The 25442-nt window shown below is 39.4% G+C and overlaps 1 protein-coding gene and 1 long non-coding RNA gene across 3 annotated transcripts in view; one reads left to right on the top strand and one right to left on the bottom strand.

Moving 5' to 3' along the window:
• The window catches only part of UTP20 (UTP20 small subunit processome component), an 86892-nt gene that overhangs the window by 5848 nt on the left and 55602 nt on the right, over positions 1–25442 (bottom strand). Inside the window, exons 38-57 of the mRNA XM_055575735.1 lie at positions 25022–25159; positions 21101–21240; positions 20775–20857; positions 18369–18661; positions 17919–18058; positions 17586–17742; positions 14196–14294; positions 13312–13479; positions 11779–11945; positions 10944–11085; positions 9939–10055; positions 8078–8248; positions 7715–7846; positions 7205–7315; positions 5374–5453; positions 4866–4935; positions 4557–4739; positions 3666–3797; positions 3058–3190; positions 736–923 (exon numbers count right to left, since the gene is read on the bottom strand). Coding sequence (XP_055431710.1) covers positions 736–923; positions 3058–3190; positions 3666–3797; positions 4557–4739; positions 4866–4935; positions 5374–5453; positions 7205–7315; positions 7715–7846; positions 8078–8248; positions 9939–10055; positions 10944–11085; positions 11779–11945; positions 13312–13479; positions 14196–14294; positions 17586–17742; positions 17919–18058; positions 18369–18661; positions 20775–20857; positions 21101–21240; positions 25022–25159 — 2844 coding nt within the window. The remainder of the gene's footprint in view (positions 1–735; positions 924–3057; positions 3191–3665; positions 3798–4556; positions 4740–4865; positions 4936–5373; positions 5454–7204; positions 7316–7714; positions 7847–8077; positions 8249–9938; positions 10056–10943; positions 11086–11778; positions 11946–13311; positions 13480–14195; positions 14295–17585; positions 17743–17918; positions 18059–18368; positions 18662–20774; positions 20858–21100; positions 21241–25021; positions 25160–25442) is intronic.
• On the top strand, positions 8496–11936 carry LOC129648949 (uncharacterized). 2 transcript variants are annotated; one of them, XR_008712925.1, is made up of 4 exons: positions 8496–9360; positions 9914–10046; positions 10997–11167; positions 11799–11935. It is a non-coding gene; the product is annotated as an uncharacterized LOC129648949 (long non-coding RNA). The 2 variants fall into 2 exon arrangements; XR_008712926.1 differs by lacking the exon at positions 10997–11167 and having other exon boundaries at positions 11799–11936.

Raw genomic sequence — 25442 nt, forward strand, 5'->3', positions numbered from 1 at the left:
GGTTGGTCCTGAATATTCAATGGAAGGACTTATGTTGAAGCTGAAACTCCAGTACTTAGGCCACCTGATGCAAAGAACTGACTCATTTGAAAAGACCCCGATGCTGGGAAAGATTGAAGGTGGGAGGAGAAGGGGATGACAGAGGATGAGATGACTGGATGGCATCACCGACTCAATGGACATGAGTTTGAATAAACTCTGGGAGTTGGTGATAGATAGGGAGGCCTGGTGTGCTGCAGTCCATGGGGTCACGAAGAGTTGGACACGACCGAGCGACTGAACTGAACTGATCCTCCACTCATTCAATATTTATGGTGTTCCCACTATAAGCCAGGTGTGCTAGGCCCTAAGACATGGGAGACAGATATAACATGGTCCCTGCCTAACACTTTCATGTACATGATGATCTCACTGAGGCATCAACAAGGTTATGAAGGAGGCACGACAGACAGTATCTTCCTTTCCAGCATTGATAAAGAACTTAAATATGTAATGGAGGATACATGTGCTAAACAAGCAAATAAAAAATCTGATTAGGGTCTAAAATTTTTCTTCGAAAAACCTTGGCCTTGAGGGTGACCCCTCTCTAGTTACTAATACTCGTGTGGATCCACATGTGCATCAAGTTGTTGACTGGAAGAGTTCCTCCCAAGGGCCAACCCCAAGATAGTAACATGAACCAGAATGAATACCTCATGAAGATGAGGGAAGGAAAAGGTGTTAGAAAAATCTTACCTTTTGCTCAAGGTCATTTGTTAGGAAGCGGATTGCGACAGGTTCCGAGACTTTCATTTTAGTTTTTTTGACATGCTGTTTTCTAATAAGTTCCTCAGGTTGGCAAGAGGCAAAGAGCAATCCAAAAATCTGGGCTGCTGTGAGCCACACCCAGCTGTGCGGATATCTCAAGTGGGAGTGCACGTGACCTGAGGGAGCCAAAACACATTTTCAGACATCTCAAGGCTTTCCTGACTCTATGGTGGTGAGCATGACTAATTAGGCATTTCTTGAATATCTATTATGTGCTTGAATTTAGGAACCAAAGATGAACAAAACAGTCCCTGCTTCTCAGAGGTGAGGTAGAGACTGAAATAACTAGAGAACCAACTCCTACCATGAGAAATGACATGAGATCTGAGTAAGCCTAAAAACAGGCCAGTTTCATAAGAACGTAGCTTCAGATTCAAGGAGGTAAGGTAGCATTAACAACTGCAATTTCAAATTAAAATTAATGTAAATATATATATGAGTACACTCGTTTCTCCTAACTGTTGAAATCAGTGGCACCAGGTAGCTGACTGGAAAGGTATCATTTAATAAGGCATTCTGTGTGCCAGCCATAGGCTAAGTGTATTACACATATTAGCTCATTTAGACCTCACAACAGTTCTGTGAGGTTGGAATTGTCATTCCCAGTTTATAGTTCCAAAGGGGGCTAAGTAATGTGCCAAGCTGTAACAGGCAGAACCAAGCCTGGACCCAAGCTCAACCTGGCCCCAAAGCTCATATCCTTAAATATGACCTCTTAAAGGATCTTCATTATGCGCCCTCAAAGCTCATACTCTTATGCTACTCTCAGAGCCACTCCATATACCACACTTGGGAAGTGCAATAGAAAAGCCTTGTGTTGGGGAACAGGACTAAAATTTTGAACAATCCGTGTCATATCTTAGTTTTAGTCTATGCTATATTTCACGAAGATGGTTTTACTTTTTTTTTTATATGAACCTTTGTAATATCTCAATGGAGCCATACCAGAGTAGGCTATACAGTAACTTAGTAACTGGATGATTTTTCTCATAAAATCATGAGTTCTCTTGAAACAAATAGTTATTTAAAGAATTCATTGCAGTGTCTATTTCCTAGTATTTAGTTTTGATTAATCAAAGCTAAAATGGTAAATTAATAATTCTAGGATCTTATTTTTTATTTAAAGACTGTTACATAACTTAAATATTTCCATAGCAATGAAATGATTTAGTAAATTATGGCACATTTACACACAATGGATTATTTATAGCCAATTAGAAGGATATCTACTAAATATGTTATATATAATATGCTTGCTGCTGCTAAGTCACTTCAGTCATTTCCGACTCTGTGCGACCCCACAGACGGCAGCCCACCAGGCCCCGCCGTCCCTGGGATTCTCCAGGCAAGAACACTGGAGTGGGTTGCCATTTCCTCCTCCAATAATATGCTTGCTGCTGCTGCTGCTAAGTCGCTTCAGTCGTGTCCAACTCTGTGCGACCCCATAGACGGCAGCCCACCAGGCTCCTCTGTCCCTGGGATTCTCCAGGCAAGAACACTGGAGTGGGTTGCCATTTCCTTCTCCAATGCATGAAAGTGAAAAGTGAAAGTGAAGTCGCTCAGTCGTGTCCGACTCCTAGCGACCCCATGGACTGCAGCCCACCAGGCTCCTCCGTCCACGGGATTTTCCAGGCAAGAGTACTGGAGTGGGGTGCCATTGCCTTCTCTGAATAATAATATGCTTACTTAAATATAAACAGGATATAAAAGTTTATATGGAATTAGGCAACCTCAAAAAAACCCTATGGCTATTTGACAAAAGTAAGACTGGATGGAAATGTGTAACAAATAAGTAGCAAGGAGGACTTCGGGAAACTTCTTCCTTTCTTTTACTCCTCCATAATTAACATAATTGGGTTTCCTTGGTGGCCCAGTGGTAAGGAATCCACTTGTGATGCAGGAGACACAGGTTTGATCCCTGGGTCGGGAAGATCCCCTGGAGAAGGAAATGGCAACCCACTCCAGTGTTCTTGCTTGGGAAATCTCATAGACAGAGTAGCAGCTTGGAGGGCTACAGTCCATGGGGTCACAAGAGTCAGACAATACTTAGCAACTAAACAATAATTAACATAATTAATTTTTTATTTATAAATGAAATATATTATTTATGATTATATAATTTGCTTTTCCTCCCAGAAAAACATACTTTCACTGTAATCAATCTGAAAGGCCTATTAAATCTTTTTCTTATGAACCTTCCCCCTGATACTATATATTCCATTTATTTTTAAAGAAAAAGGAAATACTCACTCCAGATTTTACTCAGAGTTTCAGAGGGCTTGGTAAACTGAATGATATTACATTCCTTGATGAGTTTACTTATCAGTGTAAGAAAACTGAACAGAAGGCGATCTGCAGCTTTTTCTTCAGTCTCTTCCATGATCTAAAAGTAGGAAGAATGTTAAATTAATTAAGAAAATAATTTCAAAGTATTCTACGGACATTTTTACTCCAGGATGTACATCTGTAGCAGGGTTTCTCAACCACAATACTGCTGACATTTTGGTCAGGTAATTCTTTGCTTTGGGGGACTGTGCTGTGCATTAGAGGATGTTTAGCAATACTCCTGGCATCTACCCATTAGACAACAGTCACACTCTTCTAACCTCCAGTTGTGACAACCAAAACTGTCTCTAAAAATTGCTAAATGTCCCCTAGGGGCTTATGAAATTTTGATCATATACTATGGAAGATAACTTACTTTAATCTTCATTTCAAAAAAGAATAACTGCACTGCGTTCTTACTTTTATTAATAAAAAAATTTTTTTTGACACAAATATGTAACCTGTTAGCTACACTATCTCAAGTAAAACTACAAAAATAAGCCAATACTTTTACTCCCTAACATATAACTTACATCTGTAAAGTTTTCAGGATCAATCTCCTTTTCAATCACAGGAAGAACAATTCCAAGTCTTCTCTCAAAATTGACTCCTTCACTCTCCGCAAAAAAGCCACAGATCAGGGCAGCTAGTTGTCGATTTAAGCGCTACAGAAAATAAAACCATTACAAGACAATAAACTTGGGAGGCTGTCTCCAAAACTGAAATGAAGGTGCTTATGACTGCCCTTAGTAGTTCTTTATGATACCAGAAGTCAACAGAATGTGGATTTTTGGTAGCTAATATGAAAAATACAAAGAAATCTTCATTTCCCTAGAACAAAAATTTTAAAAAGTGGTATTCATGATTATCCACTGAATAACTCTTTTCTCATTTTTTTATTAAAAAAAAAAAAAAAAAAAAAAAAAAGCATTCCAGGCCCCCTGCCCAAAATCCTATTCTGATTTTAAAGCCAGTGTTACGTTATGATGTGTTGTTTGTATTCTACAAAGATGGGCCAGTGATGATGGGGCTAGATTTAGCAAGTTGATACAATTATTGGCAAAATACATTCTATAAATTGTATAAGCAGATATTCATCAATGAGGATGAATTGGAAACAAAGATATCAATGGAGATTGGTTAAGTAAATTATAATACATTCATGTAGTGGAGTAACTGGGCAACACTGACCTTGTTGTGGGAATACAGGTGATTTTTATGTTATTCTCTATTTGTTGTTACTCTCTATAACTTCTTATATTTTCTAAAATTTTCCTATAAGCATATATTATTACCATAATCAAATAAAAACAATAAAGCTACTTGGGAAAAACTAATTCAACAACGTATAATATGTATTCTTAAAAGTATAAACACCAAAAGCTCAGTATTTTCTTTGCAGTATGACTATAAGCAACCCTGACCTTCTTTGCCCCAAACCAGGTGGTAACCATATCGAAGAGCCAATCTTTTTTCTCAAGGCTGATTTTACTGAGTAAGGATTTGATTGCCATGGATGCCATCTTTTTACACATGGCAGAGTCATCGTTCACCATCATTAGACAAAGAGGAATAAAGAACATTCCACAGTTCTCATGGAGCAGTCCCTAAAAGAAAACAGATACTTATGAGCACACCGAGACCAGAATTCTCACATATGTCCTACCAAAGGAGAACCAGGGGCTCCCAGGAGCCACAGCTAACAGAAAGTCTGTCTCTGTGATTCATAGTACCTGAGGGAATGTGTCAAAGAGATAAGCAATCATTTCCAAGGCGGACTCTCTCCCGGTCTCATGTTCATAACTAGGGTAAGAACATCAGAAGGACTTGTTAGTAACTTTAAAATTGACCAGTAATTATTTTTAAGAATTTAAAATATTGCCTCAAGGTGCCAGTCTATTTCTTAAAAAGTGGGAAAAAACTCCATTTTCCTAACTTTAATACAGGTACTTATCAGGCTACTTTGCAGTTTAAAATATAACTGTTAGATTTTTACTGTTCTCCTAAGCAGACTTTAGGGACAACTGATGATCAGACTGAACTGAAAAGCAGCTTACAGAACTGCTCTATGAAGCCAGGTACAGTGGTTGGCAGTCAAGCCAGTGGTTCATAGGATAGCACCCTGGGAAAATGTGCCTTTATGTTTTGACTTTGCTCTTTTCAAGACAGCCCACACACTGAAAGGAGAAGGAACCTACCCGCCCCCACCCCTGCCTTGTATGGTTTATGACTTCAACTTACGTCAGTTGAGCAAGCATGAATTCCAAGTTTGGTCGCAATTTGTCACCCAGAGGATAGTCAAGAATGTATTTCAGAAAAACCTAGAAATAGAAATCACACAAGAGATTATTGGAGCCTGTCTCTCCAGGATTCCTTTTTCCTGACCTGCTTTCTGGGACACAATGGTAGGCTACAAATAGTAGGGTGATCAGTTAGGTGAAGTCCACCTCCTGAGTCAATAACTGTGCCTCTCCCCTCTCCTCCCACTTCACTTCCTCAGGTCCTGCCTGGTGAAGAGTCAAGTCCTGGCCCACCATGAGCCTGGATGTTTAGAGCTCCAAACCTCAGCTCACACCCTGGCAGCTCATCACTCTGAAAAGAGGCTTTGGTGAACTGAGTATGGACTGTGGTTCAACCCCATATTTCTCCTGAAGTAAGAATAATAGTAGTGATAGTAATAATAACCACTGCATTTACTGAATATCTTCTGTGTGTCAAGCACGGGATGAAGTGTTGCTCAGTTGGTTTTCATACTCCCTTACAAAGTAGACATGACCCCTTTTACAGATGAAGAGAACAGGCACAGAAGCTAAGTAACTTGCTCAGGTGATAGTAGCAGAATTCCATGCCTAGTGTATCTACATCCAAAGGCTCTCCTTTCAGAGCCTTTAAACTGCTGTATTATTCAGCTTCCCTTATTAATAAGCTGTGAGATCTAAGCACATCATTAACCTTTCCAAAGCCTGTTTTTCCGTCAACCATAAAACGGTGGTACTGTTTCCTTTGAAGGGAAGTTACAAATAGAAGCCGTGTATGTAAAGTGCTGAGCGTGCAGCTAGTGCTTAATAAACAGCACCTGGCCCTCCTGCTTCCTAAAAAAGTTAACTTTCTGTGAAGACAGCCTCAGCAGCCCAGCCCTCCTTTAACTCCTGAGTTCATATTTGCAATTCAGAACCTTCTATTTCCTGGGTTGATATGTGGTCATATTATCAGGACAGATTTATGAAAATAAACCTGCTAATGTCATTCCTCTGCCTACTGATTTCAATGACTTTTTGTTATTCTTAGAACAAAGCCCTAAATCTTTAACAAGACTACAAGGTCTTGCCATATCTGGCAGCTTCGACAAGCTAAGCTCTTACCCACCTCAAGGCTCATCTTCCAGCCTGCAAGGCTAAGCCTTATTCTTTCTTCAAATTCTGCTTACATGCCAATCCTCAGGAAACCTTTCCCTCACTGTCCCACTAGGGTGGTCTTCCACTGTGTCATATGTTCTTCCATATTTTGTAGATTTTAAGAAGTACAGTTTTCTACATTTTAACATATGGACTGAAATTGAGATATCTTACAATGAATGGCATCATACCACTATGTCAAAGTTTTTTTCTTTCTCTGAGGTATATAAGTAATGCTGTGTCTTTAAGTGATGAAATAGAAATATGACAGTATTATTTTCCTCATGGCACTTAGGATAATTATAATTAAATAATCATTCATGGGATTTCTTTTTTTTTTTTATTCGTGGGATTTCTGCTTTGTGTGTGTCTGCTATAGGACAGATAGGGACTCTGACTGGACCACCATATGGAAATCTTTCTTGCAGGTTACCATGCTGCAGAGGAAAATGTATTTCTTCATCCACCTGAAATATGCCACATAAGGGCTATACTCAAAATGCTCCTTATACTGAAAAATGGCCCTGTACTTGGTATGTGAATGGGCTCCTGAGTCTCAGAATCAAGCAACAGCATGACACAGTTTTCAGAATTCAAGCAGTGTTGACATCTCTCTACCTAAAAACCAAACAGAGAAGGCAGGGCCCAACCATGGGAAAAAACTTCTCTTCACAAACCTGTCTGCACTGGACTCTGGCAGGTTCGCTTTGTGCAGAGATTGCCAGCTTGGATACTTTCCTCATGACATCATCAATTTCTGGGACCAACAACTTTCTTGATAAAATGGCCTAAATCACAAACGAGAAGACATACTCATTTCATGTTTTACTGCAAATGGCCTCTTGTTTACTAAGCTGACCTGATGTTCAAATAGCCTCAGGCAGTTTTCAAACATAATGAAAGTTATCTCCAAAAGAAAAAAAATATAAACTTAAAAAAAATGGTCAATTTTATGAAATGTATAAGTAAAGTACCTGCCTTAGTACAGAATTCTCTGAAGTTTAATATAGAGCTCACATTCAAACATTTTGGTAAGTAGATATGTTAGCTTATAATTAATCAACCAAAAAATAATAATCTTTTTAAGAACTATCTACAGCTAGTCAGAGCACTATGTTCCATGTAATTCTAAATATCTGACATGAGGCTCGTACACTGCACAACCCAACAATCTGGTGATGCCATACCTTCAGAAGACCAAATGCAGTGGCTTGTCTTGTAGTATCATAGATGTCCTCCTCAGCATACGCTAGTAGAACCTGAAGCTGCTTTTGAGTTATCTGGTATGACTTCACTTTCTTCACAAGTATGGTCACACACTGCAGGTCAACAACAGTGGGTTAACAGAGCATCTCAGAGACCAGGATCCAGGGGAATGATAAGGACTCAATACAACAGCAATGTTTTTTCACACAGTGTACTAACACTCTGGCCTTACCAAATTAATCTGGAAGAAATTTTGACCAAGACCATAAAGGATGATGAGGAAAATTCACTATGTTGCTAGTCCTGGTCCTGGCTTTTTCTAAGTGCAAGTGAAAACACCTCACCTTGAAACAGTTTACCACCAGGTGGAAGTTCTGGCCCCTGGCGGCCCCGAGTTTTGCATAGTCCTTCAGCAAAAGAAAAAGGTGTTTTGTCAGCTGCTCTGCTTTTGTTTCTATAGATGGCAGGGGGAACCTCAAGATCCAGATCAGGCATTGCAAAGCACCTGTGATCACCTGAAAAACAAAAAACAGAAAAAGCCAATCAACTGATGAAGTGACCAAACTCAAGAATCCAGCACCCGAGGCTGTGTAGACTCTGGGCAATCAAGTTGAAGGAATGAAATGCTCTGCCATTCTACTCAGGAAGCACTATGCCCGAAGTGTAAGAATAAGAAAAGGAAGTTTCCTCTTTCCTGTTGGAGCTGCTTCTCCACACGATGGAAGGTACAGCCCAAGCAAGTGAGAAAAGGTGCTCACTTACCACATTCTTAACCTACTATGTGTAAATGATTAGATGGGCTGGCTAATTTTAGCATTTCTTCTTTTTTTTTCCTGAAAATCACATTATAAATGCCTTTCCAATTTTCTAGAATGGTTCTTTCATGTAATCCATTCTTATTGAGCTTATATTATGTCACAAGACACTCTACAGAATGTTAGAAATACGACAATAAAAAGGATGCCATTCTGCCATTTAAAGAGTAGATAGCTGACTCAGAAATTAAGCATGAGAACTATGACCTATAATTTGATATAGTTACGTGGAGTGCCAAAGATACGAGAAATGTGCTGGGATCAAGTGACTACAAAAGGATCCCTGAGCCTTCGAGATTATCTAGATCAGCTGGTTCACTTGGCTCAGCACTAGCCAATAGATGCCTACACTCTGATTGCTAGAATGGCCTTATTGGTCTGGATCAAGATGAAGACAGAGGAAAGAGCTTGCTGCTGCTGCTGCTAAGTCGCTTAGTCGTGTCTGACTCTGTGCGACGCCAGAGACGGCAGCCCACCAGGCTCCCCCGTCCCTGGGATTCTCCAGGCATGAACACTGGAGTGGGTTGCCATTTCCCTCTCCAATGCATGAAAGTGAAAAGTGAAAGTGAAGTTGCTCAGTCGTGTCTGACTCCTAGCGACCCCATGGACTGCAACCTACCAGGCTCCTCCGTCCATGGGATTTTCCAGGCAAGAGGACTGGAGTGGGGTGCCATTGCCTTCTCCGAGGAAAGAGCTTAGGAGTCAGAAAAACCAGGGCTTCAATCCCAGTTCTTCAGCTTATTACCTGTTTGACTGCAGAGACGTTCCTTTACCTCTTGGCACCTTTACTGTAAAACAGGCCATCTGACAAGGTTGGCAAGGTGTGGGCTTTGGAGTCTGACAGACTGAGGCTCATATCCTAGATCTGTCATAGGTGACAAGTCACTTAGCTAAAGGCCTGGATTTCTCATCTTTGAAGTAGAAGCATAAATAATATATGCTTCATGGGCTGTTATGAGGAATCATGGCAGTGAGCAGTAGTGACAAGGAGGAGATGATCACTGCCATGGGGACAGCACCACTTACCCTCACGAAGTTGTGAGGATCAAATGAAACAACTAATGTACCTAGAAGGGCTTTTTTTTTTGGCCTCACTGAGTGGCATGCAGACCTTCCCAACCAGGGATTGAACCTGTGACCCTTGCATTGGAAGCACAGGGTCTTAACTACTGAACCACCACGGAAGTGCTTTAGAAGGGCTTTTATAATTATTAAGGGCTCTCCATTATTATTAAATTGCTGTTAAGGGAGCAATTTAATGCAGGGAACAGAGGTGGTTCATGTTGTTATAAATGTCTTTAAAAACTCAATCACCCTATGAAGCACAAGCCTAGAAATAAGTTTTAGGTATTCTGCACGACACAGGTCCTGTGAAGCAACAGATGCTCACCTTCACGTCCATGGAACCCAGGCAGTCTATGAGGAGAGACACAAAAGGATCCAACATTTCCAGGACATGTTCACTTGAAGACTTGACCTTGGAGGTCTTCAGACTAAGGTGCAATAGCTAGAAGTTTTAAAAAGATACATCATAAGAATGAGGTTAGGCATAAGAATAAGATTAGAATAAGGGCATAAGAATGAGGTTAAGGTGAAATGATTTTAAAAGACTAATGTGAAAAGTTAAGATGCTTCTATTTGAAATCATAAAAAGTGCAAAGAAAAGGGAACCACCTGGGAGAGTCTCAGTAAATGGAGAAGGCAGGAGCTCACCATGCAGCTGAGATTCGAAGTTCATTTACCAAGTGGTTATTGCCCAGCATCTACTTTGATTCTATGCACTGGCCCAGCATGAAGGATGTGGCAATAAACCAAGATGGGCAGGGTCCTTGCCCTGATGGATCTTGGCCAGGAAGACAGACTCTAGGGAATAATTCACTATAAAAGGAGGGTGCTTTGAGAGTTCTGTGGGGACCTGGGCAGAGGGAGGAATAGATGGTGAGGTACTGGGGTGGGAAAAGTGTAGTGACTCTAGAGAACTGAAGGGAAGCCCTGCATCCAGCATGAGGCTGTGGCCCAAATGAAAGACAGGGCTCTCTCCTGGGAAAATGGGAGCTAATGAAGGATGAAAAAATATATACAATAAAATGATCAAACTTGTGTTTTCAAAACCTCACCATCTTTTAAAAAAATTTAAGAGTAGTTCAGAGGTACAAACTCATAGGCAAAGCAACAGTGAAAGCACTGTAAATATTAGGTCAGAATCACTAATTCTGAGAAAGTTCTACCATCAAAATAAGTAATAAATAGTAAATGGACCAATGCACCTTAAAACGAATTCCGTAATTTATGGTAAAAAACATTTCCAGTGGAAATGAGCAGTACTGGAAACTCAGCAGAGGATTAAAAGGCACAGAATCACTGTGGGCCGCAAGTCTTAACGGTTAATTCTTACCCGAAGCCCAGACTCAATAAATATGTGCATGTTGGTTTTCTTGCTCACGACAGCTTTCTGTCCGCCTCGAACTGGAGTTGGGGGGAGCAGAAGACAGCTCTGGGGTGGCAGGCGTGGATCTGGTGCGGGGGTTGCTGGATTTCTGTCAGTCAAATGGAATGAAAACCAGTGGAAACAAACACATTGAGATGCTGCATCCCCAGAAGCCACTGTGTCTCTTTCTGGTGAGGAGCATCCAGCACCAAATAATTGCTCTTGGCTGTGGGGTTTTTCTCCCTTAACCATGAGACACAGAAGGGATGATCAGGTTGCTAATCAAAGTTTCTAGAGCCCCAGAAGCAGAGGTCAGAGGGGTGAACGCACATCTAAGTTAAAATGAACAGCAAGAGGACGCTCCCTTTGATTTCTGAAAACAAATGCCAAGGAGTCTTTCTTAGAACACCCCAGAAGCAAAATCCAAAAGAAGTTCACAAATAGGTATTTAAAAATCTTTGGAGGTCTAAGACTCTGGTCAGAACAAGAAGTATATATTTAAAATCTACCCTAACTTGGATTGAATAAATATCTAAAAAGTGGTGTCAGAGAAATGTTAAAATAATTGGTAACCTTCACAGCTACTTCATTCAGCAGAAAAATAATCTTGTGTTGACATGTATCACTTGGAAGGACCTCAGTCCAAACACAAAGTAGTACCATCTCACACCTCAGATAAATATACCCTTTTTTTTTTTCTTTTACTAAAGCCAGTTATTAAATGAACCCACTTAAGATGCTGAGAACTGAATGGCTTATTTGAAGCAAGTACCTAAAGGAAAGTTGTTTTTTGCAAACTTACTTTTCTTTCTGTGTTAACAGGGGGAGATTTTCGCTGACCAAACCATAACTAAGCAACAGAATGGATTCTGCTGTCATTTCCTGGTTTACAAGTAACCCTGCTATGATTCGGCGTAAGGTTTCGTGAACTTTCCGGGCCAGTTTTAAACTTGTGGTATTTTGCAAGATCTAAAGGCAAACACAAAAGCATGCTGAGGTGACAGAACTGCATTTTGATTTGTTATATATTTGTTTGATTTGTTTTATATATTATTTTTAAAATATGTTTTTTCCTAATTAAAAAACAAACATTCTTAATAAAATTTCAAATGCAAGTATAACATAAAATCAAATTTACCCATGACCTCAACCCCAGAAATAATCACTACCATTAGTGTATGCCTCTGGAGTTTTTGAGCCTCCTCTGTACTCTGTTGTTGAGGTCCGGGCACAGGGTTGGAGATAGGATGTGACACTTGGAAGATGCCAGCCTTCCAAGTGCATTAAATGGGGTGATTTACAGACAAGCACATACACATCAATACAACGCAGTCACTCCTCACAGGAAACCATGCTAATGAAGACGTATGATGGCTAAGCCTCAGGGCTGGATATTAGGTATTGGGCCAAATCAGAGGAACTTAATGGGAGCTTAGCACCATCACCCCAGGAAAGCCCTGTGTGTCACAGCTAGTCCTCTGCACAGGACATGGTATTAGTAACTTTTATTACCTTGGAGGGACTTGATAATTTACATGGAAAACATGTGTGCTTTGTTGATTCTTTCATCTTAAAAACATATCTAACATTCTTAGATCGGGCTCAGATAAGCCAAATGTATTTTAGGAACAATTAGGGAGTGAATCTAGCATCAAAGCACGTAGAATTAGTTAATTTACGTCATTAGATAGGGTTTTTTTGCTCTAGGTTTAGTATGTAAAACTGTAATCAAGTGAATTAATAATGCTTGTTGAATGTTCACCCCTGCAACAGGCACAGCGAGCACTCTGCAGGCAGGTAAATTACAGTCCCTGCCCAATAGGAAGCAGAATGAAAATGGAAAGAATGTGAGCTTTGAAATTCCAGCTTCAGAAAGATCTGGCATGAAATCCTGGCTTTTCTACTTATTCATGTTTCTTTCTACCTTTTTGAGCCTGAATTTTCTCATGTGTCAGATGGAAGTACTGTCAATCTCAGGGATGGCTGTGCAGATTAGAAGACATAATGAAGCACAGTGCTAAGAACACTGACATGTTCAATAAATGCAGTTCTCGTCCTCTTGGCAATCTGGGAGCAGCAGTCTCACTCCAAAGGCTATTCGCAGTTACTGATGGGACTCAGCTGTGTAATTCACCTATAATTCAATTTCTGTTGCCTTTCCTTCTGCATCTCATGGTTTACATCTGACTCCTGGATCAGAATGCCCATCTCAGGGCTGCCAGACACGTGGTACTGGTGTTCTTAGTACTAAAGTGAATCATGACACTCAAGGCTCTTTTCAAGAACTCAAGATACTGAAAGGTGGTGATTCCCTATATTACATTCAAGTCCTTACCTCTTTTAGTGGAAGGATAAGTTTTGTAACCTGATCTTTTCCTACAAACTTGCCCAAGATTTCATAAGAATCGTAACTCTTGCTTCTTCGTGCCTCCATGACCTTGGAGAGGATCTGCTTTACTTCCTTCTCTTCAGCAACAGCACCAAACAACTCATGGTTAAAAATCTTTAAAAGAAAAAAGCTAAATGGTAATTATGTACACTCAAGCAAGATATGCCAACATAAGCAGTCTCTGCTTATGGTTAATTTCTATTAGATTTCACTTGTTTCAATGTAGCTAAGAGACCAATTACAGAAACACTTCAAGGTTTATACCGATGGAAAACAAAAGAATACTACATAGATTTACATATATAACTATATAATACACAAACAGGGATTTTTTTTGATTATTACCAAAAAGTAGCTTCATTTCCCTTTAAGAAAGTCTCATGATATTTGAAATTTAATTATCAAAATTAATGCATTTAAAAATGTAGTATCTAAACTTTTAATGTATAAACAAAAGATTGTGTGCCAAACTTAGAGTCTTTCTAACCCACCCTTCAAATTACTGTATTATCCAATTTTAAAAGTTGAGTGTTATTAATTTTTCACTATTATACATACAGTTCTGGTGAATATACATTTGTACAAACCCCAGATCACACCTGATTATACCAACTCAGGACCTACAGCAGGGCACCCATCTCATGTCACTTGAATCTTAGCTTTTTAAACCTCTGCCATCCTAAGAGGTGAGACAGTACATTATTTTCATGTTTATGTTTTATATTAATATATGTTTGTTTGTAGGCTATTATTGTGTCTTATTTTATGATATAATTTGTGTTCTTTGAACTCTTAAAAAAAAAATCAGAATTCCTTTCTCTAAATCTTACCTCAATCATTATATCCAAACAAGAGTCCAAACTCCCGACTTGTAGCTTGTTGGTAAGGCCTTGCAGCAACATATAGACAGTGAAAGTCAGCACATGGACCTGAAGTGAGATGTATGAGAAGCGCACAGATGGTCAGGAACACCACAGTAGGAAGAACAAGATCAAGGAGGACTGCAAAGGGTACACTCTGATTATATATCTGTCAGCATTGCAGGAAGCTTTGCTAAACAACACATACTTATATCAGGGTCTCAAGTCCTTTAGCCAAATGGTCACTTTGTAGAAAAGATGCTCAGCAACACATCACATGCACAGGGTCTATCACTGTGACTAAATCAGGCCAATCATTTTTAAAGAACAGCATGCATGCTAATTTGCTTCAGTCATGTCTGACTCTTTGTGACCCTATGGAGCCCACTGGGCTCCTCTGTCCATGGGATTCTCCAGGCAAGAATACTGGAGTGGGTTGCCAGGCCCTCCTCCAGGGGATCTTCCCGACCCAGGGACTGAACCCCAGTCTCTAATGTCTCCTGCATTGGCAGGAGGGTTCTTTACTATTAGCGCCACCTGGGAAGTCCATAAAGAACGCACAAATCTTGAACTTTTAAAAACCAACCTCTTAATTAAGGAGCCTACATGAAGAAAACAAGTTTCTGCCCTAAACAGTGATCACACCTAGCATTCCTTAGAGCTTACTATGGGCTAGACACTGTATTACTTCTCACATGTACTATATCTTTTATTCCTCACTCAATCTATGGTGTAGGAGAAATAGCACCAGCGCTTTCACTTGAGGAAGCTGAGACGCAAAAAGGTCAAGCAACTTGCCCAAGGTTACAGGAACAGGAAGTGGTGAAGTCAGGATCTGAAATCAGATGGTGCCAGAGTATACAACAGAGTATGTTCTCTACACTGCTTCCACTGCTGTAAGTTATCAAGGTAAACAGGTAATGACCATGTGCTAAGAAAATACACTTGGCTGTCAATATACAGATTGGATTTTAAAGGAATAATTTCATATATATGCCTTTAAAGGTACTTATGATCTTTAAGTACCTTTATATATTTAAAGTGTTTGCTGAAGACACTGGATGCATGGAACCACTACTGGGGAAGAACACCAGAGTGCAAATACCACCAAACTTCCAGTGAGTTTACCCCTGTTTTCTATATGGCTATCCCCCAGCCAACATGGAAATCATGCTAGGATTCAGAGAAGTCTATGAGAAGTCCTGTGGCTTTAGGAATAGGAGAGAAAACTCAAGAATGTTCCAGGAGAATAAGGAAATCTATTTTGTTTTTCTTTTCTCCATTTCCTACACCCCAAGGATCCTGTGGTGGTGGTGGCAGTGGCCTAGACACAGGGGCTGCTGCAGCCACAACTCTGCAGGGAGACCTTCCTTTCCTTCAGTGGGACTGCAGTTTGGAAAGGGTGGGCCCACAAGCTGCTTTTCTCCTCTCTAACTTGCCACTGCCTAGCCTCTGTGTGGTTACAAGTTGTGGGAAGTGTGTGGCAAAGTAGGAGAAACAGTGCCAGCTTTGTAGCTGGAGATGTGAAACATGGAAAAATAAAGTGTTAACAAAGAATCAAAAGATATAAGGAACTAAGGAAACTTGAGAAGTGAAAAGAAAAATAACTGACATAAGAAAATTTACTGGATGGGTCCAACAGCAGGATGGAGATTAAAGAGGAAGGAGTCGGTGAACTTGAATATGAATCAACAGAAATTATGTAATCTAAACAGAAAGGAAGAAGACTGAAAAATAAATGTGAATCACGAATCAGGGATGGATGCTGCTGCTGCTTAGTCGCTTCAGTTGTGTCCAACTCTGTGTGACCCCACGGAATGTAGCCTGCCAGGCTCCTCTGTTCATGGAAATTCTCAGGCAAGAGTACTAGAGTGGATTGCCATGCCTTCCTCCAGGGGTTCTTCCTGACCCAGGGATAGAATCTGGGTCTCCTGCATTGCAGGCAGTCTTAATCACTGAGCCACCAGTGAAGCCCCCAGGGATGGATGGGACCCTTCAAAAAAGTCTAATATACAGTTCACTGAAGTCCCAGAAGACGAGAAAGAGTGCAGTGCAGAAAAGTATTCGAAGAAATAACAGGTGAAAACTTTCCAAAGTGACCAAGAAGCTCAACAAACCTCAAACAGGGTAAAACCAAAGAAATCTGTGCTCATAATCCAACTGCTGAAAAAGAAAAAGTCTTTAAAGCTGCCAGAGAAAAATAACGTGTTACTCAGAGGGGAAGAACTATTTATCAGAAAGGCCAGAAGAAGTGGCATAACATTTTTACAGTGCTGAAAGGAAAAGAAATAACTGTCAATGCAGAAGTGTGTCCTTCAGGAAGAAGGTGAAACAAAGACAGTAACAAGGGAAAGAAAACAAAGAGGGTCTGCGGCCACTACACATGCTCTACATGCTTGCCCAGACCGAAGGGAAATGATACCAGGAAGAAATCTGGAAATTCAGAAATGAAGAAAAAGCAGTAGAAACGATAAGTGTCTGAGGATTAAAAGCAAAACTCTGCGCTGCACTCGTCATCTGCAGTGGCCCACACTCTAGTCTGCGGAGCATGCCTCTCTCTGAATCTGAGTAAGTCTACTTCTTACCTATCAAAACAAAACAAAGCAAAACAGCTCTAACACTGCCCAATAAGTTTTCAACATATGGTGAAGTAATACATAAACAACTATTAAACAAAGGAAGGGTGAAGGGATCTGTATTTTTACATTCCACTTGAAGTAGGAAAATATTGATTCTAAACAGATTATTAAAAATTAAGTATGGTTATGGTAACATAGAGCAACCACTCTACCAGGAGTCTTGGCTGGTTACTTCAGAAAAACAAGCTGTAGTGTTTCTCAAACTTTCAATCACTTGGGATCTTTAAAAATGCAGATTGTGTAGGTCCAGGGCTAAGGTCCTGATTGTTCTCCTAATAAGTTCCCAGGTGCTGCTGATGCCATGTGTCCAAGGCCCACATTTGGGAGCAGCAAAACAGCCAGGTAACTTCTCAAAGAGCTCTGCATTCCACCTGGTGCTCTTACTAACTTTACGACATATATGTTTCAACTCAAAACAAATTTTTATTGTTCACATTTGTGGCGATACAGTCATCAAGAATTTTATTAAGAACTCACAGAATACAAAACCTGATATCAAGTAATTTGACAGAAAATCACAGATTCTTCCGAAAAATAAAAAGGCTTTTTAAAAACTAGATTTTTAAAAAATATGGATTAGAAATTTTTAAATATTCTTGCCTGCACTCTTAGTAGATTAACTTTGCAAAAGATAGACCCAAAGTACCATGACTTAAGTGTTTAAAGTGCAACTATGTGAACTCCAACCCAATTTTAATATAAAATGTATGATGCAATTTACCTGATAGCCACGCACAAGCGTAGTCTGTAATTCTTTTAAAATATATTGTAGATAATGCACACCCAGATCCTCTATTATTTTTGCGAGGGTACTGCGTGCAATGTCTCTGATTTCCTGTGCTCTGTTCTTGAGGAGGGCACACACTTTCAGCAAAATACTAGAACATGAGTTGAAAAATCTAATTAGCAGAAACAAATAAAAATACAAATATTCTTTTGTTTCTTAATTACTCATAATCCAAATTATTCCAGTTAGGATTCTGAATTATAGCAAACTGTGACAGTGCTTCTAACAAAAAAGAAGAACCAATTTCTGATTTGTCACATAACATACCTTGGCAGATTAGTTTCCATAACTTCTCTTGGAAGGGACTGCATTAGTTTAACCATGGCAAAAGCTAAAGGAACTCGAACCACTTCCTCATCATTCACAACCTTCGATTTTATGAGTTTGTGTTCTTCGTCTCTTTTAGTCTGTAAGAAAATAAATAAATAAACTGAAACAAAAATAAATGCATTAGGGACCTACCAACACTACAACCTTGCAGCTGAAAAATTATCTACTGGTATCAAAATGATCATGAAGAAGGATCATTACTTCCTTAGCTGCAGGAGAGGAATCTGAAGATGAGGAGATAAGAGAAGGAAAGTGAAACGTGAAATGTAGAAAAAAAGAAAATCCAAAAGCTGATGTCAACCCATGCAGTTAGGAGCCTCAGTCTGATAAGGCCCCACAGACACCTGAGTTCAAAAAGACCTGCTGGGTCCCAGACAGAATGATTACCGTAGATGCCAGGCATTTATGGAGCCTGGGCAGGATGTCCCCAGTTATGGTTCCTTGGATATTTTTAATTGTTCTCTCCAATTCTTCCTTATTCCGAGGAAGGAAGGAGATGGACTTTGTGATACACTCAGATTCCTTAGCCGCCGTCCCTTCATAATCAGCTGGGTCAGGGTTTTCTGGCTCTTCATTCTTGTCCGACAAAGTCTTATTACATTCATCCTCCTTCTCGTCCTCATCCATATGCTCTAATTCCATGGCTTCGTGCTCTGGCAACTCAATCACTTCTGTGGTATCTATGTTTAGTAAACAACAAAAGTCAACTTAAATAAAGAAACAACACAGTTGTGTTAAGTAGTCTTTTCTACCAACATCTAATAAAAAAAAAATCACCAACTACAAGGGCACGATAAAGACTGAGGAAACAGAAGTAAATGAGACTGTTATGGCTCTTCACTTTCTTACAGTTTAGTCTAATGAGGAATAGAGACAAGTAAACTGATAATTATAAAAAAGAGTGGAATAGCAAGTACAGGGTACTTGAGGAACACATGGGGAGGCTGGGAAAAAGGAGGTGTCTAAAGCTTCCAAAGTACTGTGGTTCAGTTCAGTTCAGTGGCTCAGTTGTATCCAACTCTTTGCCACCCCATGGACTGTAGCACACCAGGCTTCCCTGTCCAGCACCAACTTCCAGAGCTTACTCAAACTCATGTCCATTGAATCGGTGATGCCATCCAACCATCTCATCCTCCGTTGTCCCCTTCTCCTCCCATCTTCCATCTTTCCCAGCATCAGGGTCTTTTCAAATGAGTCACTTCTTCATACCATGTGCCCAAAGGATTGGAGTTTCAGCTTCAGCATCAGTCCTTCCAATGAATATTCAGGACTGATTTCCTTTAGGATGGACTGGTTGGATGTCCTTGCAGTCCAAGGGACTCTCAAGAGTCTTCTCCAACACCACAGTTCAAAAGCATCCATTCTTCGGTGCTCAGCTTTCTTTATAGTCCAACTCTCACATCCATACATGACTACTGGAAAAACCATAGCTTTGACTAGGCGGACCTTTGTTGGTAAAGTAATGTCTTTGCTTTTTAATATGCTGTCTAGGTTGATCATAGCTTTTCTTCCAAGGAGAAAGCATCTTTTAATTTCATGGCTGCAGTCACCATCTGCTGTGATTTTGGAGCCCCCCAAAATAAAGTCTGTCAGTATTTCCCCATCTACTTGCCATGAAGTGATGGGACCAGATGCCATGATCTTAGTTTTCTGAATGTTGAGTTTTAAGCCAACTTTTTCACTCTCCTTTTTCACTTTCATCAAAAGGCTCTTTAGTTCCTCTTTGCTTCTGCCCTAAGGACGGTGTAATCTGCATATCTGAAGTTATTGATATTTTTCCTGGCAATCTTGATTCCAGCTTGTGCTTGCTTCATCCAGCCCAGCATTTCGCATCATGTACTCTGCATGTAAGTTAAATAAACAGGGTGACAATATATAGCTTTGACACATTCCTTTTCTGATTTGGAACTAGTCTGTTGTTCCATGTCCAGTTCTAACTGTTGCTTCTTGACCTGCATACAGATTTCTCAGGAGGCTGGTCAGGTGGTCTGGTATTCCCATCTCTTGAAGAATTTCCCACAGTTTGTTGTGATCTACACAGTCCAAGGCTTTGGTGTAATCAATAAAGCAGATGTTTTTCTGGAACTCTCTTACTTACTTTTTCGATGATCCAACAGATGTTGGCAAAAACCTACATTCTTGAGCATGAAAATCATAATGGCAGCCAACAGAGCTCATGCAGAAACGTCCCTTATTACAGGATTCAAACTGGGCAGTGTGGTGGGGCAAATCCAGACCTGTCTCTGCTAACAAGCCATGACTACAGTTCATTAATTTAACTCTCGTGTGCTCTGGATTCTTCACCAGTAAACTGGAGATGGATTACTTGCAAGGCTATTATAAGTATTAAATGTGATAAAGTCTCATTTCTGACACTTCACTGACCTTAATAAATGACAGCTATCCATTAGTCTTTGTTTTGTTTATGTGCTGTGCAGCTTTAGGAAAGTTACTTTACATCTGAAATCTCAATTTCTCCTATAAAAAATATGGAGTAACTAACACCTAAGGTTCTAGTAAAATTCTTATGAAGACAAATGAGTATTTCTGTGTAAATAACCCATAGCTCAGATTTTTGCCCCATACATTTTAGACTGGACTTCTCTATTGTTCAACAAGTTTTCAGAATAATACTCAAACCATTCATTTTAACTTCCTCCTGACTCATTCACTGGTCACTGCTACAAGAGCAGAAAAAGGGAGTTAAGCTGAATTTTGCCATCTTTAATTCATAATAATAAATAACAGAAGAATAGGAAGGAAATTTGGTTTAAGAAAGTTTAAAAAACTTACCCTCTTCATTCTGAAGTTTTCTCATTTGTTCTTCAAGAGTTTTGTGGTCAAAGTGGAATGCTTCTAACACTATCACTAGCAAACTGTTAAAAAAATTTCATAGAAACATATATTTGATTAATTAATATATTTGACTCTTAAAAGAAAAGTTAGACTTATAAATATTAAGATTACTTTTTCCTATGTTAGGTAATTTTTTACTTTAACAAATCTTAGTATCACCTCATTGATACAAATTAAAAGTAAACTGGGATTATAGAAAGGTTATTTCAGAAAAGAATCCAAATTTTACATTTTGAAAACAAAAATAACAAGTTTGGCCATACCTGACACCCAACTTTTGATTGATCTGTCCCGCCTGTAAGACATGAATGAAATGTTTCAAGTAGTACACGTATGCTGACCAAGAGAGATGTTTGCAAACAGCTCCAATAACTTCTGTGGCAGCAATGGTTATATTTTCATGCTGTAAAACAAATCAAGAGCATAAGTAAGAATAAATATTTGCAAATAAAATACACATACACAGCTAACTTGGTACAATAAAAATCTTAGATAGCAGGTGATCAGAAATTATAGAAAGGAAAGAATGCCCAAACTATGTTAAATAGTTTTACTCTAGTTCTGGAAAAGCTTCTGTCAATTTCAAATGATATCCTCCTCTCATTAAAGAATTTAACACATTTTAGACTCTATTTCACTCAGACCTCCTTTATAGGTTCAAGCCTACAACTGTGAAGTAAATTCAAGGTATAAACGTTGATAAATGTCAACGTTAACTATAGATTGCACTGTTGAGCACTCAAAAGAACAATGCTTTGGAGACAACCCTTTCAGATCTCATGAAGAAGAGAGGCTGGATTTACTCTCATACCTTAACTAGGAAAGTAGAGAAAAATATCAAACAGTTTTCAGACTTTGGACATCAGTGTAGGATAGTGACCCCTGAGAGAAAGGAAACAAATGAAAAGAGCCTTATAACTACCCTCAGTTGATTGTGTGGGGATAACTGCCAGGCCATAGCACAGGAGAAGAAACCCCAAAAGAGACCTGTATCTCCTTGAGTTAAGGGGTCAGAGTTGATGCTGTGGAGCTCGAGTCCATAGGGCAGAGTACCAGAGAGAAGAGTTCAGAGAGAAAAGCTGCCCAGAGAAAGAGCCCCTTAAGCTTCAGCTGAGTATTGACCAGTACACTCTGAATAAGGAAGAGATGAGGAGAGAACTACCAAAAAGGAAAAGGTGCAACAATCATCAAAGACGATACAGGAATGAGAATAGTTCCTGTTCCTTTCAGCCAGAGTGAAAAACCTCACGATACATGGAGTACTGGGTATTCAGGTACTCAGAAGGTTAGTACCTCAGTGGTAAGTTCAAATGAGCATCACACTAAGAGCTACTCGTGCCTAACAGAGCTTAAAAGTGAGCCTCAAAAGGACCAGACTACTCACAAGTAGCCTAACTGCATCTGAAAACAATTCTCAGAAATACTTAAAGAAATACAAAAATACCCAGCACCTAGCAAAGTCAAATTTATGATGTCTGGCATCTGATAAATAATTACCAGGCATACAAAGAAGCTGAAAAATAAATCTAATAAGAAGAAAAATCAAACAACAGAAGCACAGAAATGACACAGATGACACAGCCCTGAAAACAACTGATATAACTGTATTGCATACGATCAAGAAGGGAGAGGAAAGCACGAGCATGTTATGGAGACACATGTGAGGCATAAAAAAGGCCCAAACTGAACTACGGAGATGGAAAAGACAATTCTGAGGGAAGATATACTAGATGGGATTAACAGTAGATTACACATGACAGAAGGAAACACTAGTGAATGTGAAGACACAGTAGTAGAAAAATGAAACCAAATGAAACCCAGAAGGAAAATAAAAAGCCTCAGTGAGTTATGGGATATGGGACAATTTGGAATAGCCTAATATATGATGTAATCTCCAAAGACAAGCTGCTACTGCTGCTGCTAAGTCATTTCAGTCGTGTCCAACTCTGTGTGACCCCATAGACGGCAGCCCACCAGGCTCCCTCGTCCCTGGATTCTCCAGGCAAGAACACTGGAGTGAGTTGCCAGTTCCCTCTCCAATGCATAAAAGTGAAAGGTGAAAGTGAAGTCGCTCAGTCGTGTCCGACTCTTAGCAACCCCATGGACTGCAGCCCACCAGGCTCCTCTGTCCATGGGATTTTCCAGGCAAGAGTACTGGAGTGGGGTGCCATTGCCTTCTCCGAAAGGCAAGAAGGGGAACCAAAAATATCTTTGAAAAAGTAATGGCAAAAAATTCAAAGTCTGACAAAGACTACAAATCTATAGATCCAAGAAGCTCAACAAACTTCAGTCACAAAACAGTAAGGCTAACTAAGGCACCTGATAATCAAATGGCTTAAAACTAGTGATAAAGAGAAAAATGGGTGGGGGGTGAGAGGGGGAAAGAGATGCTCCACTCAGAACAAAGGATAACTTCTTTTGGAAACAGTATAAACGAGAAGTCAGTTCAAAGTATTCTTAAAGTATTAGGGAAAAAAATCCAAAACCTGTCAAACTAGAACTCCATACCTAGAAACATTATCTTTCAAAAACAAAGATGAGAAAAGACAAACAAGAGCTGAAAGAATTCATTACCAGTAGACCTGCACTACAAAAAATTTAAAAGAAAGTCTTCCTGTCAGTAGTAAAATGATACAGGGTGATTATCTGGACCCACACAAAGGAATGAAGAACACTTGGAATTATAAACATGGAAACAAATACAAAAGATCTTTTCTTTAGTTTTAAAGATCTCTTCGAAAGATAACTGATGGTTTGAAGCAAAAACAACAGTGTATTATGTGGTTTAAAGCTAACATACAGGTAAAACTTATGAAACAAAAACAGTACAAAGATAACTAACAGGCCAACAGAAGTAAAATAAAATCACTAAAAAAAATCCAGTTAACCCAACAGAAGAAGAAAAGGAGGAAAGAGAGAAAAAAATGAGACAAATAGAAAATAAATAACAAGATCATAGATTTAAACCCAACCATATTAATAATCATTAAATGCAAATGGTCTAAAACTAATCAAAACGCAGAGACTCTGAGTAAAAAAGCAAGATACAGCTATATATGCTACCTATAAGAAACCAACTTTAAAAGTAAAAGTAAAAATCACAAATAGGTTAAAAACAACAGAAAGGTATACCAAACCAATACCAACCAAAGCTAAAACAGTTTATTTTTTCCACCTACACTTCCTTCCTGTTTTACTGCCCTCTATCTCTGAGATGCTTACTGGCTCCTTAAACTGGAATTTAGGGACTCATTCTTTTACCTACTTAGGAAATTTTAAAAAATTCTTTAAACATCCTGAAAATACAGAAGAAACCTATCCTTGAACAAAATCATAAAATCAAGTCACAAATCCTGCTATTAGGTCAACTAGACTTAAATATTCATCAAGTCTTTACCATGTGCAGGCACTGTTCTTAGGCACTGTGTCAGCTGCTCAGTTGTGTCCGACTCTTTGCGATCCCATGGACTGTAGCCTGCCCGGCTCCTCTGTCCATGGAATTCTCCAGGCAAGAATATTGGAGTAGGTTGCCATCTCCTTCTCCAGGGGATCTTCCTGACCTGGTTCTCCTGCATTGCAGGCGGATGCTTTACTGTCTGAGCTACTAGGGAAACTCATTCTTAGGCATACGTAGTATAAACCTGAAGACATTCTGAGTTCAAATATAGGTTCTGACTGTATGTCTCTGAGAAAGTTATATAACCTCACTTATTCTCAGTTTATTCTCCTATAAAATAGTGGTAACAGTCCCTACCCCATAGGGTTGAGTTGCTGTGAGGATTAAATCAGAATTGTGCCTGTATCTGGTATAGTGCTAAAGAAAGGTAGCTATTGTTTTATTTCATTTCTTATGAGCCATTTGGGAAAATAATGAGAATTAAGGCCTATGATACAAAAATAAAAGTATGACATCTTGGTGATGTGATCATTTCTGTGAAGGGAAATATTCTGTGGTTAGCCTTTGTGAGCTAATAATAGTGAACATAAAATAATAGCCACCATTTTTAGAGCATGTGCCTGGCACAATTTTAAGGGCTTTTATAAGATCTATTTTTTGAAGAACTATTTTAAGTCTCTAATTATGGTGAACAACATCAGTATGGATGCCACCAACCCCACCTACACTTTGCAGCTCTGTCACGGTACAGGGAAAAATTTACTGGCTTCTACAGCTAAAGCCCTACCTTGAGCATTTTCTCATCAAAAACTGGTGCCATAGCATAAGGCATGATGTAATTCTGAAGAGATTTAGAAGACAGCACGACTTTGCCTTCCATCAGTTGTTTTGCCAGTTTCTTCAAGGCTCTTGCTCTTCTGTGGATCTATGAGTTAAATAAAATATAAATTAGTTACTGAATGAGCTCACCAACAATCAGCTCCATTTCCGTATTATATTCCTCTTCGAAAAAAAGATTAAGAGTGAAATACAATCCATGTGTTACATGAGCAAACACCTGTGCCTTGATTTGTTTACAGAGACATAATGCATATAGCATTTCTTTACCAATAAATCCTAGAGCATTTAAACTTCTTAGCAAATGGCAGGGAAAGGTGACACTATTATTATGGCTTGTGATACCACCAAGCAAACAAGCATGTCCTATG

The sequence above is a fragment of the Bubalus kerabau genome, chromosome 1 (genome assembly GCF_029407905.1).
Source record: "Bubalus kerabau isolate K-KA32 ecotype Philippines breed swamp buffalo chromosome 1, PCC_UOA_SB_1v2, whole genome shotgun sequence".
In the NCBI taxonomy this organism is placed as follows: Eukaryota; Metazoa; Chordata; class Mammalia; order Artiodactyla; family Bovidae; genus Bubalus; species Bubalus kerabau.